The sequence below is a fragment of the Tetrao urogallus genome (assembly GCF_951394365.1).
Source record: "Tetrao urogallus genome assembly, chromosome: 8".
Classification (NCBI taxonomy): domain Eukaryota; kingdom Metazoa; phylum Chordata; class Aves; order Galliformes; family Phasianidae; genus Tetrao; species Tetrao urogallus.
The window spans coordinates 26002353-26017977 of record NC_136821.1 but is presented as its reverse complement, the minus strand read 5'-3'; the positions used below and the strand labels follow the sequence as shown (position 1 = coordinate 26017977).

Sequence of the window (15625 nt, the reverse complement as noted above, 5' to 3'; positions counted from 1 at the left end):
TTTTCTCCGCATAGAGGAATCCAGTGACACACCTTTGCTTCATCCACACTTCCATGTGAGACACCATTTTGTCAGACTGCCCCTCTGCTGCCTCTGTCACACACAACAATGTGAGATGGGATACTGGTGGGGAGGTTCAACCTCTATTGCCATACCACTAACATCCACCTCTGACACTGTGAGCCATCATAAGAAAATAGGAGGCATTATTTTTCAGAGCAGACCTCATAGAAAGTACTAGCAGTTCACTCAGTTCATTTTGCTCTATGGGAACACATGCCCTTTATGAAAGTGGGGGGTTTGTCTTAATATTTTAAGCTACCTTAACAGAATGAAGTAAAAAAAAATTTATACGGTCAGCTCACATATTAAGGAAAAAAGTGTCTTGCAACTTTCAGGGTCACATAAGCAACATTAAGTAAAGCTACTCAGCTCTTCTGCCATTCATAGATGAATATGTCAACTCCGAGGAATTAGTAAGCTCTCCATCCTTGAAACACCTGAAATGTGTTCTACTTCTCACATCAGTCTGAAATAGCTGAATTTTCCTGAGAGGTTTTGCTCTGTTTTGTTAAACAACAAAGCTTTGTACTTCAACAAAAGGTACAACAGGTTCAATAACTGCAACAGTCATCTCTTATCTGACCAATTATCTGACCAATATAAACAATCATCTGTCCTGAACCCAGACTGCTGTGGGTACGTATGCTGCAACTCAGAAGGACCCGAAACAGTTCAGGGAAGAACAATCCGGATGCAGTTGCAGCCTTAGAACCTCTTCTGCATCCTCCACGTACGAGTATTTTTTAACATATAAACAACGCAAAACATTGAAATTAATCAGGATAAAGTATTCCGGATTGCGTTTGAATTGCATTGCTGTAGGCAATTTAAATCACACGTTGTATTACCCCACCGGGCGCCCACCCGGTTCTGTTTGAGTTTGACAGAGCACGGCCCCGCAAGCCACCTCCCACGCTGCCCGGTGTCCGCCCGCTGCCGCCCGGCCCCGCCCTCCTGGCGCAGGGGCTTTCCGGCTGCTGCTGCCACTGCTTGCGGTTTGCTGCCCTGAGGGTTCCGCGTTGGGACGCGATGTCTCTGCAAGGGGCGGTAGGGGCTGCGGAGTTGGTTTTCTATGTCAATGGCAGAAAGGTAAGTGTCGTTGGGAGTGAGTCTGAAGGAAGGGTAACTGCTGTTTCAAAAGTAGCCCCGAAAGGCGTGGGCGCAGATAGGATCTAGTTTTCTTAGACTTCGTCCTTGGGAACGCGTAATTGAATCCTTCCAAAGCCTTTGGAATGTGAATCAGTCAGCTAGTATTATTACAGTTAGTTAGTTCTCTTGCATTACGAGTACTGTAAGAAAGGGAGAAGCATCGGAGGAAGACAGCTGTTACTTAAATCATCCTGTTTTAGCTAGTTCTGCTGAGTTTGGGAGGGGGAGTATAAAAATGAAGTGAACTTTCAGTTGGCTAAGAACTTTCATTTGGCTGATGAATGAACTAGTTTTTTTGCTTGTACGTGCCTGGTTTCTCATCTTCAGCGGTTATTGGAGAAGAAAATTATGTAGGCACGAAAGTTGTCAGCAAGGTTCAAGTGCCAAAATCTGGACTGTTCCAAAGATAATACTGCAAGAGCAAACCAAAGCTTGTTACTGATTAAATGCAACTGCGAGGAACTAGCTGATTCTAAGCAATAAGAAATCCTAAGGAATAAGACTCTCTGTAACGGAGACAAAAATGCAGGCATTTTTATTGCTCTCAGTTGTTAGCCTAGTAAGATAAGTGAAAATTTATATAAACAAAACTAGAAAAAAATTCCTGTTGACAGCCTGAGAGGCTTCCTCTGGTGTTCATCCTAGTGGGTTAAAGTGCCAGAGAGACTCCAAAATCTGCAAATGATTAATTTGTTATGCTGTGCTATCTCTGTTGTGGCAAAATCCTGTTGCATTTTTATTTCTAATGTGATTGAAGTTTAGTTCCCTCAGTACGACCTTTCAGTGAGCAGCATTTATTTTTAGTACATCCTGACAGAATACATATCTGTCTATGAAGGAATCTGTGGGCTTTGGCAATACAAGTAGTCCTATGAGAGTGAACCAGAGAATGTTTTTGTTCTGGTTTTGTAGGAATGTAGCCTGTGTCCTGAATTTTGAAAAGCTCTACTTTCTTGAAGTATACTTTTCTTTTTTTACTGCAGATAATAGAGAAAAATGCCGATCCTGAACAGATGCTGCTGTTTTATCTGCGAAAGAGACGTATCCTTTTCTTGATTATTTTTCCTTCCAGTCACTTAGTTGAAAGCCTTTTTCAAGTAGGATTCTCATAAGTGATAATTAGAACGATGTTTTCCAGGTTAAAGAAGCTGTGACTTCCTTAAGATAAAATAGCTGTATTAAACAGTATGATGTTCTTAAGTCAAATGCTCTTCAATGAGCTGCTGTGTTTTCAGCCTAGTTTTCTAAACAAACAAGCTATCCTATTAGGCACAATTTACATGTGTGTATCTATCTGTCTGTTCCTAAAAACCTTTTGGCCAGTATGAATAAAATTTAACAACATAGTAGTCTCCAAGTTTTGTAAAAAGTCTCTCTCCCTAGAAAGAAGAAATACCTTGTGGTGATGGCCTAAATCTGTTTCAATTTTGTGATCACGTTTTTTTCTTCTAAGTGTTCCAAATAGATTTCTAAACTCAAAACAAACAAACAAACAAACAAAAAAAACAAACAGATTTTAATAGTAAGTAAATATGAACAAGTATGTTTTTAAAACAGGAAAAAAAACCAATATAATAATTAACAAAACAGAATTTGAAAGAACTCACATTTGCCAGTTTTCTTTTTGCAGACAATTTTGTCTTCTGTCTTGGTTTCAGTCCACAGTTCAGTGGCTTTCTGTGTTACAAATTCTGCAGTGCTTTCTCTGATCTTTCCCTCTCTTTCTGTTCACCTCTTCAGAGGTTTGACTGTGTGTCTGCTCTCAGCTGTTAGCTTCCTAGGCTGTCTCATCAAACACATCCCTGAAGAACAAAATGATAGATACCATACACTAGAGAATTCACACCACAGAGAGTTTTTATAAATGTCTCAAAAGAAAAACTTGAATTGGAACATTTCATTACTGGTCAGTTGTGGGGAGAGCCTGAAGAAGAGTAAGTTTCTGTAGTTCTGGTACTTAAGAAATTATTCTTTAGTAATCTGAGCATGTTCAGACTCCGTTGAACTAAAAATCATAGCTCCATATCAACTTTACCACAAGAGTTGTACTTCATTGGTTAAAGCACATTAGTGAGTGTCCCATATACAATATTGCGCTGACTTTATCTGGCACCTCGAAGACTCATCTGACCTTGTTATATCTTTGTACTCTGTCTTTAAAATGGGGGTAAGATTAATTTGTTTTCAGGACCTAGTTGATGGTTTTACTTTGCAGTTCAGATATCAGCTTAGAGTATTCCTGCATTTTGTTGCTTATGTCTGTATGATAGTGTGCCATTCCCTGAGATGTGCCTGCACAATTGTATCTAAAACCACTCAGCCAGATTGAGGTACTGATTTTTTTTCACAACAAATTTCCATGCATGAGATAAAATGGGTAGGAGGACGGCTAATTTTGATTATAAATGGGCCTTCCTTTTCCAGTGGCACTTCTGGGGAAAAACTGAAACATTAGTTTCAGTCTCCTGACGTAGAATTATTGTGAAACTTACTTAATTCTTGTTTCTGTCCCAGCTTACTCTTCGCCAAAAAGAATTGAGTTTCCTGCTTCCTTGAAAACTGGATTTTGATTGCATCATTCCTTAGCTTCAGTCTTTTTTTTTTTTTTTTTTGCTAAAAATTATTTTCCAGTAAAGAAAGCAACACAATATTTGTGCTATTGAATGTAACCAATTATGTATTTCATCAAAATTCATGAAAAAAGATGGTCCTCAGTCCTTATAACAGAATAAAAGCAGAAATAAAACTTTTTTCCCTAATAGTGGAATTTCAGTCCGTCTTACGGGAACTAAGTATGGCTGTGGAGGAGGTGGCTGTGGTGCCTGCACAGTGATGATATCAACTTATGAGCCAGCTGCAAAGAAGATACGGTATCCTTAACAAAAGTCTGAAAAGCTCTATGCTGTGTTTTATGGCTGTGGATGCAGTTTCCAGGCATGAACATATGAAACTGTAAAAATACAGTTGTAAAACCTGCACTAATTAGTAAAGTACTCCAAAGGAAGAGTTAATTTAATCTGAAGAAAGTTACTGTAAAAAATTCAATTAATTCAGCCGTGCCATTTGTTTGCTGATATGTTACGCTGAAATGCTTTGTTTGCTCATATATGCTGATAGCTGCAGTGAGGAGTTCTCTCTTTAGGAGAATTAATTTAACATCTTTTGTATTTACACTGGAACATTGCTTCTCTCAGCAGTTTTGTCTCACTGGTGTGAGGATAGGGTAGCCAAAAGTAGGAGGTGGATCAACCCAGCCTTCGAACACTGCTTCCTCTCCTCTCCAAAAAAGGACTTTGAGCCTTGCAGTGCTAATAGATTATGTCTGCTAGTTTTCTCGTTAAACTGAATGTGGGAATAAGTTACTTTTAAATTGGGAAAAGTTCAGTGAAATTGTTAAATGGTAATGTCATTGTGAATTGAATGTTTTTTAGAGGGGGTGGAGATCAAAATGTGCTAGTTGTTCCTTTAGACAATTGCATTCCATCGGAGTACAATAGAAATTAAATGTTTAATGTTATTATAAGAGTTGACATTAAAAGAACCAGAATGACTCTACCAAAAATAAACTTTTAAACTCTTGTGAAACAAAACATTGTATTGTTAATGATGAGAAGCTTTCCAGAATTTTCTTTTTGACGCATTGTTCCTACTTAGAATTATATATATATATATATATATATATATATATATACACACATATATTTCGTCTTAAATTAGAATTCCTTTGGATTAGAAATTTGAATTTCAGTTTATCAGCAGGGGACTTGCTTCCTACAGAGAACTACACCAACTTTCCCCACTTTCCTCTTCCAAAACACACTTGAAAGGTGCTTATGGGTAGGATTGATGAGAGGACAATTAGGAAAAGACTGAAGTATTAAGGAAGATAAAAATTCTCCACAGCTATCAATATTATGCCCTTGTTTATTCAGCTTGGGGACAAGAGATGCAGCTAGTAAGGAAACTCTTCTATAATGCCTTAGTCTCCTCTCTTTCCAAATGATGGCAATGATTGCCTAGTAAGTATAAAATCTTGATTTACTGCAAAATAATATTTGCCTTTATTCACCTTAATGTTCCAAAGACACTACTCAGCAAATGCATGCTTGCTTCCCATTTGCTCCTTGTATGGTATGGCAGTCACCACAGTGGAAGGTGTTGGAAGTACAAGAACCAGAATTCATCCAGTTCAGGTGAGAATACAGTATCACTATGTAAGAAGAGCACTGATTTCTTTCTTTGTAGAGGCTGTCTGTAGTGACAGTGTTTTTTGGGCATGGGAGTTTCGTGTTTCGATTGTTCTTCCTGCTAAATGATAACAGAAGGCAACACAAATTTCTAATTGTTGGTTGGTTCATCAAGAGTGATGATGTGTGGCTCGTGATAGCCCTTGTTGTAATACTGACATCCTGATCAAATAGTACTTTAAAATCTGTGGCACTTGGGCTAATGGCGCATCTTGGACAATGCCCTTTCTGTGATGTAAAAGAGACAGAAGACTACTGAAGGTTAGTTAATTTCCTTGGTAATACGTGCTGGGGCATCATACCCCAAATAATTATTTGACGATGTTTAAATTGTTTTCCTTAGTAGTTCACAATTAGTTTCAAGACAGCATTTAGTATGGCTTTCTTATTTATGAAAATTTGATAGAAAGGCAAAGTACACCGAAAACAATGCTGTTCATGGTGTATAATTTTAGGAAAGGCTTGCTAAGTGCCATGGCTCCCAGTGTGGTTTCTGTACCCCTGGAATGGTGATGTCCATATACACTTTGTTAAGAAACCACCCAGAACCAACTTACGAGCAGATGACTGCAGCTCTGGCTGGTAAGTATTGTCACTTTTAATTTGTAGTTATTTCATCAAACCATTTTCTTCTGATGCTTTATGCATGTGAGTGTAAGTCTGTGTAAGCACACATGCATGTATGTGCTCTAAATTGTGCTTCCCAACAGAATTGTTGTTATTCCCTGTCGTTCTTTTCTCTTGAAAAGTTATGAAACCGTGGGTTGTTTCAGGGACAGGTGTTAAAAATGTCCTCCTTTGCATCTTTTGAAGTGCTTTAAATCCAATTTGCAAAATATAACAGCAGGTTGGATGTGTAGCTGTACCTGGAAGTTTCTGAGATCCTGTTACATCTGGAGTTGAGAGTATCATAAGCCTTATGGGAGGAAGGCCCCTTTGTGGTAGGAATTAATCAGTCAAATGAGGTAAAGGCACGTGCAGGCCATCTAAATTGCAAATTGAAACATTATTTGCAGGTAAAATATCCTCTGTTATCCATTATGCCATAAAGTCATAATGGAGACAAAGGCATTTCCTGTTACGATGAGATGAACTAGGTGGAGGCATAATGCTCGGCTCCTCCACTATTAAGAACAGATTGAAGGGATGGAAAAACATTTGGAGTGGGTGAGGAACCTTTTACATTCTCTTATCTCCTGACTACTAAGCTGTAGTCAGCATTCCCTCTAGTGAGTCATAGAATCATAGAATGGGCTGGGTTGCAAAGGACCACAATGATCACTGAGTTTCAACCCCTACTGCTATGTGCAGAGTCGCCAACCAGCAGACCAGGCTGCCCAGAGCCACATCCAGCCTGGCCTTGAATGCCTCCAGGGATGGGGCATCCACAACCTCCTTGGGCAACCTGTTCCAGTGCGTCACCACCATCTTTTTGAAGAACTTCCTCCTAATATCTAACTCCACTTTAAAACAAAAGCCATTTTTTCTCTCGAGCTGCGAGTTCTTAAGTCTAGTGATGTTGTGGTGTTTTTATGTCTTTCAGAAGGCTAACACTTTCCCTTGAGCTTCAAAAACACAAATCTCATGTTCTGAAGTACAGTGTACTTCAGAAACATCATTAAGATGTTTCTTAATGATTTCCTTTATCCAGGGAACTTGTGCCGCTGTACTGGATACAGGCCCATCCTAGATGCCTGTAAAACCTTTTGTAAGGTAAGAACTAGTGATTATAGGAGTACTTTCATCACTATGTTGTGACTATTAGTACTCTCTAGTGTAGTAATAGTTTATGCCTGTTGCTATGTTTATAAACTAATGTTTTTCCTGTTGAGTTAGGTGTATGAGGAGCATGAATTATTTTGAAATACAGTATCTATGCATATACGAGTCACGAAGATTTTTATTAATATCATATCCATCTTCTCTTAAGTCTGAGTAAGGTATCTAGTGGCCTAACCTGTGTAAAAATAAAGGGGTTTTTGGGATTGCCACAAATGAACTAGCCTGGTTTATGAAGGGTAATCCAAAGTAACTCCCTGATGTGTTTTTTTCCCATTAGTCAGTGCCGGCAAAAGTAACATGTCAAAGTGAAAGAAGGAGACTGAACTGACTGTGGATAAAGGAAATAATGCAGAATGTGTGCTCTCACAATTCCACCAAATTTGATATAGTATAAATTATTTTCTGCTAAGGACTTTGATATCATAGGATTTTAAGATATTATTGGATATTGTTTCTTTAACACACATGTACTTCCAATTAAATGTATTATTAAATGTCATCCAGACATTCTTCATTGAAATGTTAGGAGATACTCTTAAATGACATGTAATATAAAGAGAGAAGGGCTTAAGCAAACTTTAAATCACTGCCATTATGGGAAATATTTTAGTGATGGAATATTCCTACTTTAGGATTCTGTTTGTTGTCAAAGTAAAGCAAATGGGAGCTGTTGCTTGGATCAAGAAGAGGATTTATTTGACAGAAAAGAGAAGGTAATATTTTAAGTATTGTAACTTTCCTGGTTGGATATAGAACTTAGAGAAAGTATTTTGCATTAGTTCTTGCTGAAGTATTCAAGATATATGCATACTCTGTCGTTTTGATCTACCTTATTCCTTCCATAATATTACATTTGTAATATGTGAAATCAGATATTTTATTATTCCTCACAATTAATTTAAAAATTCTTATAAACATTGAGTTATTTGTGTACTTTTATGTAGAGGAGATGATGTAGCAGATATTCTCAGCTTTACTTATATTGTAATCATTGCATGATATGAGAAAGTTAAAAGAAGTTAATACTTGTGGATTGTGATAAAGACGGTTTAATAGGATAAAAAAAGGGATAGTAATAGTAATGATGATAAAAGAGTACACAAAACAAGTGATACACAGCACAGTTGTTCACTCCTTGCTGACTGATGCCCAACCACACCACATAGCAAACAGTGTCCAGCCTCTGCCACCGCAACCATCTCCCCTCATTTGGGCAATTTAGCATTAAATCCAAAAGGTAATAGAGTTACTGATTTTATACTGACCTCAGTGGAACCCTTTCAGTTTCTTTCTGGTTTTGTGTGGAACTAATAAGGAGAAAAAATCTCGGTCTTGTTTTCTTTCTCTTTCAAGGAATCTGCCAGACTGTTTTCACCAGATGAATTCCAGCCCTTAGATCCCACCCAAGAGTTTATATTTCCTCCAGAACTAATGGTAATTTTTGTGGCTTATAGTCTGCTCTTAAGCTCTGCCTTTTCCTTTATGGTAGTCCATAGTTCAAGACTCATTTTGAATTCCTATTTAGCAATGATTTATCAGAAGAAATGTCATATAATCTTAGATATAATTCTGGATTGATATGATGGTGTTCCAGTTATCTCCTTGATTAATTACATTTTTAAAATATCACATTGGAAAACTGAAGATGCAGAATTAATCATTAGGAGAGAATACTAAGAAGTAAAAAAAAGAAAAAAGCAGGTGTTCAGAGCAGCACGTGAAAGTACAGATGTTCCCAGCAATCTGAATGACAAACGCTTTTTAATAATGCCTTTTCCCTATTTTGTCATTAAATAGTTTTTTCTATTTTTTTCTGTCAAAGTGTCAGCCTCAGATGGCCACTTAGGTGAGTGTTTAGCCCCAGTTTGTGGCAAAGTCACAGGCATCTAAAACAAGGGCACTGGAATGGAAAACGCTAATAATCCTTCATTACTGACAGCAGTATTTGCCCTAGAAAATACAAAAATTCATTGCTTTGCATTATTGTTAGATTCAAAGCCAAATTATATATGATTAGTTGTCTCCTTACAGAAAGAAGTTGTCAACAGGGAGGTAAACATTTCTGACTATGTATTGGTACCAACACTAATTCACAAGCTATATCCAAGTGATCAGTGCCAGTCCAGGCATCCGTATGGATGTATAAAGGGATGCAGCTGCTGGTATCACTGGTAATCTCAAACAAACTAAGCGTGCAAATAACTTTGCTATTAATTTCACCAATTGCAGACCCTATTTGTACATTTTTTATTTGGGGGCTATTTCTTATACTTACTATTAATCCATTCAGTTTGCACATTGGAATGAATTAAAGGTTGTTCACTTGTGATTTCTAAAAATTTACCACTGTGCAAAGAATCAACTTGGCAGTTCAATTTCTATGCAGTTTTGAAGGATTAAGTAGAACTGCCCTATTTTAAGATCTTTTTACTTCTGATCTCATCAGTGTCTGTTAGACCTTGCCAACTGTATGTGTCATACATTCATAGAATGGTTTGAGTTGGAAGGGACCTTTAAGATCATCTGGTTCCAACCCCCTGCTAAAGGCAAGGACACCTTCCACTAGACAAGGTTGCTCACAGCCCTATCCAGCCTGGCCTTGAATGCTTCCACAGAGGGGACATTCACAACCTCTCTGAGCAACCCGTTCCAGCATCTTCCCACCCTCACAGTAAAGAATTTCTTCCTCATGTGTAGTCTAAATCTACCCTCTTCCAGATTGAAACCATTTCCACTCATCCTGTTGCTACCTGCCCTTGTAAAAGTTATCTCCTCAGCTTTCCAGTAGGCCCTTCAGGTACTTGAAGGCAATGTTTAAGTGTGTAAATCTGCTGTGTTTCCACATCAGAGAATGGCTGAAAATCAACCAAAAAGGACTCTGGTTTTTCATGGGGAACGAATGATGTGGATTTCTCCTGTAACCTTAGATGAATTACAGGATCTGAAAGCTGCCCACCCCAAAGCACCTCTTGTTGTTGGAAACACTGGTGTGGGTATGTACAGTCAGAATGTCTTCTATTACCATATTTTCAGTGTGCATCCATGGAGTGGGGCTAAGCTTACAGTTTATTTTGCATTTTCATCACTATTTTGGAATTGTGGTTATGGAATGTGTTTTTTTGTCTAAAGTGTATTTCTGTTTGGTAGGACCTGATATGAAATTTAGAGGCGTGTTCCATCCAGTTGTCATTGCTCCTGCCAGGATCCCAGATCTGAATGTGGTGAAATGCATGAGCGATGGTCAGTAGACTTTTCTTTGTTGAGACCTGAGAGATTCCTCTGCAGCAAGAGATATTACTGTTTTCCATGGCTCTGAATGTGTTAAGTTGCTGTACAACAATCCTGGCTTTTCATCTGTGCCAAAGCATGCTTGGTTATTTCCTGTATCAAGGTGGCTGTGGCCACTGTGTGTGATACAGACTTCTGTCTTCATAACGCAGTGGAGAACTGATCAGAAATATTTTATATAGTAGTACAGGCCATTATCCTGGTAATACCAGTTCTGGTGCTAATTCATGTAATATATGAGTTTTGATCTCTGTACCACAATATGTTGTAGAATGACGGAGAGTTTAAGCAAAATTATGCAACTATGCATAATGGTTTTTTTTTTCCTATGTGAGAAAAAAAATGTTTCTTATGTGATTCAACATGAATGATAATATGCATCAACTAATCCTGATGTCAAACATAAGAGCATTACATATTGCTAATTTATACTCTTGTACCTCGGTGTATGTATTTAAGATCAGTACAGAGATTTTTTTAAAATTGAAGTAAACCTAGATTGTAGTTCAAAATAAGCTCTGTTGAAATTTGAAATAGTAACTAGAAATGGATTTAAAAGTATGGTAATAACGTAATGAAGTTTAAATTATGTTGTGCATTTTCTAAGAAAAATTAGGTTCCATATCTAATGTCAGTCACTTCCTAAATGCCTAAAGCAGCTTTCTTTGAAGTGGTAACATATATTTGATATTTCTAGCATTGCATCTCAAGTGAATATCTTTTTCAGTTCATTTTAGTCAGCTGGTTCAAGTTGATGACTGATTTGTTCTTAGATGAGAAGTGGCTGGGAATTGGGAAAAGAGAATGTGGAGAGAATGTTTGCTGTATCTTTTATTCTGAAAAAAAAATTCTAGTTATGAGAGAGTGAGACATACTGGTTCTAACATGATAGACATGCAATTTAGTTTGACAAGGAATGTTATTTTCTCTCTTTAATTAGATTTCAATGCAAAGGATGTTTGGATTAATTTTATTTTAAATACTCAATATATTACTCAATTAATAAAGAGTCATTTTGAAATGATATGTCCTTTGATTTATATTTTTGATTGAATTCTAGTGCCCATTCAGAATGTTCTCACTTTTCATAACTAAAACATATTAAGAATTTTGAATTGAAAAACACTTTCTGCCATTTTATAGTATTGAAAAAAATTAAAAAGTATAATCTTGATATAATAATTTATCACTACTTAAGTGAATGTTTTTAGCTATAGGTTATCTTTCTAGTGGGAAAAAGAATAATACCATATGCAGTGTTAGAATTACTTATTTTGTTGCAAATTCTACCTTAGGATAGTAACTATGTAAGTGCTTGAGAAGGGAAAAAGCCTGTTGAAATTGCTTCACCTTTGGGTGAAACCTCACTTAAGCGCTTCCTTAGTCAAAGGTGGTGCAAGGAAAGCAGGTAGGAGAGAATAATGTTCTTTTTTAGTGTATGTGATGAATCTTTAGCTCAGTTTCATCATTTCATGAAACTTTACCCTCAGTCTCTTAAACTGGTCCCTCTAACATGTGAAAGCTCTTTGCCTTAAATCTAATGTACTGCGTGTGAGCAGTCCTGGCTGTAGTTTGAATGTAGTTTAAAATACTGGAGTAAAGCCATTACATTATGAGGAAGACTGTTAAGACTGAGCTGGTCTCCGTCAACATTAGGCTTTCATAATATTTTGGTTACAGGATTAACTATAGGAGCTGCCTGCAGCCTGTCTCTAATGAAAGACGTCTTGAGAAATGCAGTTTTGGAGTTACCTGAAGAGAAGACAAAGATTTTCAATGCGGTCTTGCAGCAGTTAAGAACACTGGGTGGAGAACAGATAAGAAATGTTGCTGTATGTTGTATGTTATTTTCAGTAACAGTTGCATGTGTGGAACAGAAACTATGCAAAATTGCTTGAAAAACTTGCATTTTAAATTTTTACAATTTTTGTATTTAAATTTTTTTTAAAAAATTTTAGCTGTTATTTTTCTCTCAGTACATCTTTTAGAGTTTTTATTGCACTTAAACTTTCAAGTGATCTTTTGGTATATTGTTACAATGAAAATATGAAGGTAATAAAGAGAAATAGCATTCTTTTTTTTTTTTTTTTTTTTTTCTCAAGTCATTAGGTGGAAACATTGTAAGTCAAAAATCAACCTCAGATTTGAACCCTATTCTGGCAGCTGGCAATTGTATGCTTAATCTGGCTTCGCAAGGTAAGAGATATTTTTCTTTTTCTGTACTAGTGTATCTATAAATATCTAAGGTGCGAGGGGCAGAGTGGCGAGGCCAGACTCTTCAGCAGTGTGTGGAGACAGGACAAGGGCAAACGGCCAGAAACTGAAGCATAGGAAGTTCCGCACAAATGTCTGCAGGAACTTCTTTACAGTGGGGGTGACGGAGCACTGGAACAGGCTGCCCAGGGAGGTTTGGAGTCTCCTTCTCTGGAGATGTTCAAGACCCGCCTGTTCAAGACACCTACTTGTGTGACCTGGTGTAGGGAACCTTCTTTGGAAGGGGGTTTGGACTCGATGATCTCAGATGATCTCTGGAGGTCCGTTCCAACCCCCACGATTCCGTGATTCTGTGATAGTGCCAGAAGTGCAGGATGACACTGTACAAGGTGCGAGGTTGGGTAGTAAATGGATGTTGAGTGTTTGTTAAGGAACTGTTTTCATATCTGTTAGAGAAGCAATTTACAAACTAAGAACATCACAGATTTTCATGTGAAGGTAAGCGTTTGAATCAATTGGATCTTGTGTCCTTTCATGGGCAGTGAATTGCCAAAAGCATTCCGTAAACCTTATTATTTGAGTAGCCCACTCTACTGATAGTTTTCCCTGTGGCGGGTACTTCATGCTATCTTTAAAATTATCCCATGGCCCTGAGAGGAAGTCCAGCTTTTTGTTCCTTACATGAACTTTCAATACAGGAGTTTCTAGTCCAGCACTTTCTTTCATTTTCATCATTTTTCTTCCATCACTGCGTACTTTCCTCTGTTAGCTCGTGTCCCTGTGTACTCCTTACCATTAAAAGAGTGATGAAATTATTGGTAAGCATCAGGTGTCTTGTGGCTTGAAACTGTATGCTCTCCTTCTTTCCAGATGTCTTATGTCCTTTTTTTTTTTTTTTGATTCTGTGATTCTAATGCCTCTTTTTGCCCTTGATCTAGACTGAGCATATACTGCCATTTCAGACCACGTAATATTTAATTCAGTAGCGTGAAATAAATATTCTTTATGGTTTTGCTTCTGCGCCAGGGTTTCTTGGAACAGATGCAAAAAAAAAAAAAAGCCATATGATTTCCATGACTTCTTTCTGCGTAGTTTACCATTGGAAATCAGAATACCTGTCAGAAGGTCTTCTGACAAGTGAAAGCACAAATATTTGCATCCCCTCGTTGAAAAGCTCCAGTGATATGCCTGTTTGAGTGATGAATAGAATCACTGATAGGTATCTCTTTCTGTTAGCCTGGTAGAATTTTACTGCTAAGTTTTCAGGCAGTAAAAAAAAAAAGTTTTCAGGCAGTAGTTTCACAGGTTTTTAACATATTTCTTCACCAAGTAGTAGTCAGCGAAACCTAGGAAAAGTGGATTGCTCAGGTAAAAGAGGTTGCAGAAACAGTCTTCATTCTTATTTTTTACCTTAGTTTACAGTGTAGCAGAAAATGCATCTTCCCACGTTCTGGCAGGCTCTAAGTGGAATTGGACAATATATCTATACAAATTTTATTCCATATGAAATTGCATAGGCAAAACCCTAAAAACACCAGTGCTGCTATATTGACAGTATTGCTTTTCAGATTCAGAACTCAAAAAAATCACCTTTCTGTACTAAAACTTACTGTTACAGTAGTGTTGTGTTTTAGGAATGCAGTTTGAATGCTAAATGATATTCTGGGGTGAATGTGTTGTCATTACATGTAGCATGGAAAAACATGAGGAAAGTAGTCTTCCTGCAAAGCAACCAGTGTTGCAGTATCAGGCTCATTGAATATACGAGGGGATACATGAAGCTCTTACAAATGACACCAAAGATTATCTGGTTCTAGAAAGTCTTGAGATGACTCAAACAGATAATAAAATTAAGTCAGTTTATATTTTTACAGCAGTTCTCTCTCATTCAGTAGTCTTACTCGTTCCCTTTACTTTAGCAGAGGAGGCACTGATGACAGTAGCTATAGAGATTTGGTGCAACACATTGACAGAAGCAGGAGAAGAAAAGCCGTAGCATCAGTAGAGAAGATTACAGAACAGGGGTAGTTCTCCATTTTTTAGAACTCTGTTATCATGGTGCTATGGAATATTGAACACTCGTACATTTATAGAGTATAGCACTGGTAGATGTTATGTAAACTCTAAAGTTTGTATTTACTTATGAAATTTGCATGTTTTTCTTGCCAACTAAAACTGTTTAATGTGTGTTATTAGCACAGTTGTACAAAAGCTTCTGGGTTTGGTTTTGTTTTGTTTTGTTTTAGGAGGAAAGAGATGGATTCCTTTGAGTGATATTTTTGCAAATGGAGTTGGTAACAATGCTATTATGCCGGAAGAGGTTTTAGTCTCTGTCCGTATTCCCCATTCTAGGAAGGTGAGTCACTGGTGTGTTTAGATTTGCTTCATGAAGATTTAGAGACTTATATAAACAGCAGGAGTGGGGCATAATGCCTGTGTTTCAGGTAATATTATTACTGCTTAGTTTCTGGATTCCTTACATTTCATTTTTTTTACTGAAAGTTCAGCGTAAGGAAGCATGTGGTACTGAATGCTCAGGGGGTTGAATTTGTGCTCTCTGGTTTTATTCGCTTGCTTCTTGTAGTGCCAAAGTATGTTTTGCTTTCTGATGCTTACGTATCTGCCAGTTATTCACTTCTGTCTGATCTTGTTCAGGGAGAGTATATCTCTGCATTTAGACAAGCACCTAGAAGAGAAAATGCTCTCCCAATCATTAGTGCTGGAATGAGAGTCGTTTTTGAAGAAGGTACAGACAAAATAAAGGATTTGAGCATTTTCTATGGAGGTGCTGCTTCAACAACAATCTGTGCAAAGCATACTTGTCAGACTCTTGTTGGAAGGTAAAATTCTTCAGTGTTTTCTGTGTCTCAGAATAAAGGCAT

General features: G+C 37.5%; 1 protein-coding gene across 1 annotated transcript in view; it reads left to right on the top strand.

The window, feature by feature from the left end:
* Positions 1-1092: 1092 nt before the first annotated feature.
* The window catches only part of LOC306949202 (aldehyde oxidase-like), a gene marked incomplete at both ends in the record, with an annotated part of 37020 nt that continues 22487 nt past the window's right edge, over positions 1093-15625 (top strand). Inside the window, 14 exons of the mRNA XM_079538984.1 lie at positions 1093-1152; positions 2196-2253; positions 3986-4082; positions 5297-5405; positions 5915-6041; positions 7111-7172; positions 7874-7954; positions 8595-8675; positions 10090-10234; positions 10389-10481; positions 12210-12361; positions 12632-12725; positions 14990-15099; positions 15399-15583. Coding sequence (XP_079395110.1) covers positions 1093-1152; positions 2196-2253; positions 3986-4082; positions 5297-5405; positions 5915-6041; positions 7111-7172; positions 7874-7954; positions 8595-8675; positions 10090-10234; positions 10389-10481; positions 12210-12361; positions 12632-12725; positions 14990-15099; positions 15399-15583 — 1454 coding nt within the window. The remainder of the gene's footprint in view (positions 1153-2195; positions 2254-3985; positions 4083-5296; positions 5406-5914; positions 6042-7110; positions 7173-7873; positions 7955-8594; positions 8676-10089; positions 10235-10388; positions 10482-12209; positions 12362-12631; positions 12726-14989; positions 15100-15398; positions 15584-15625) is intronic.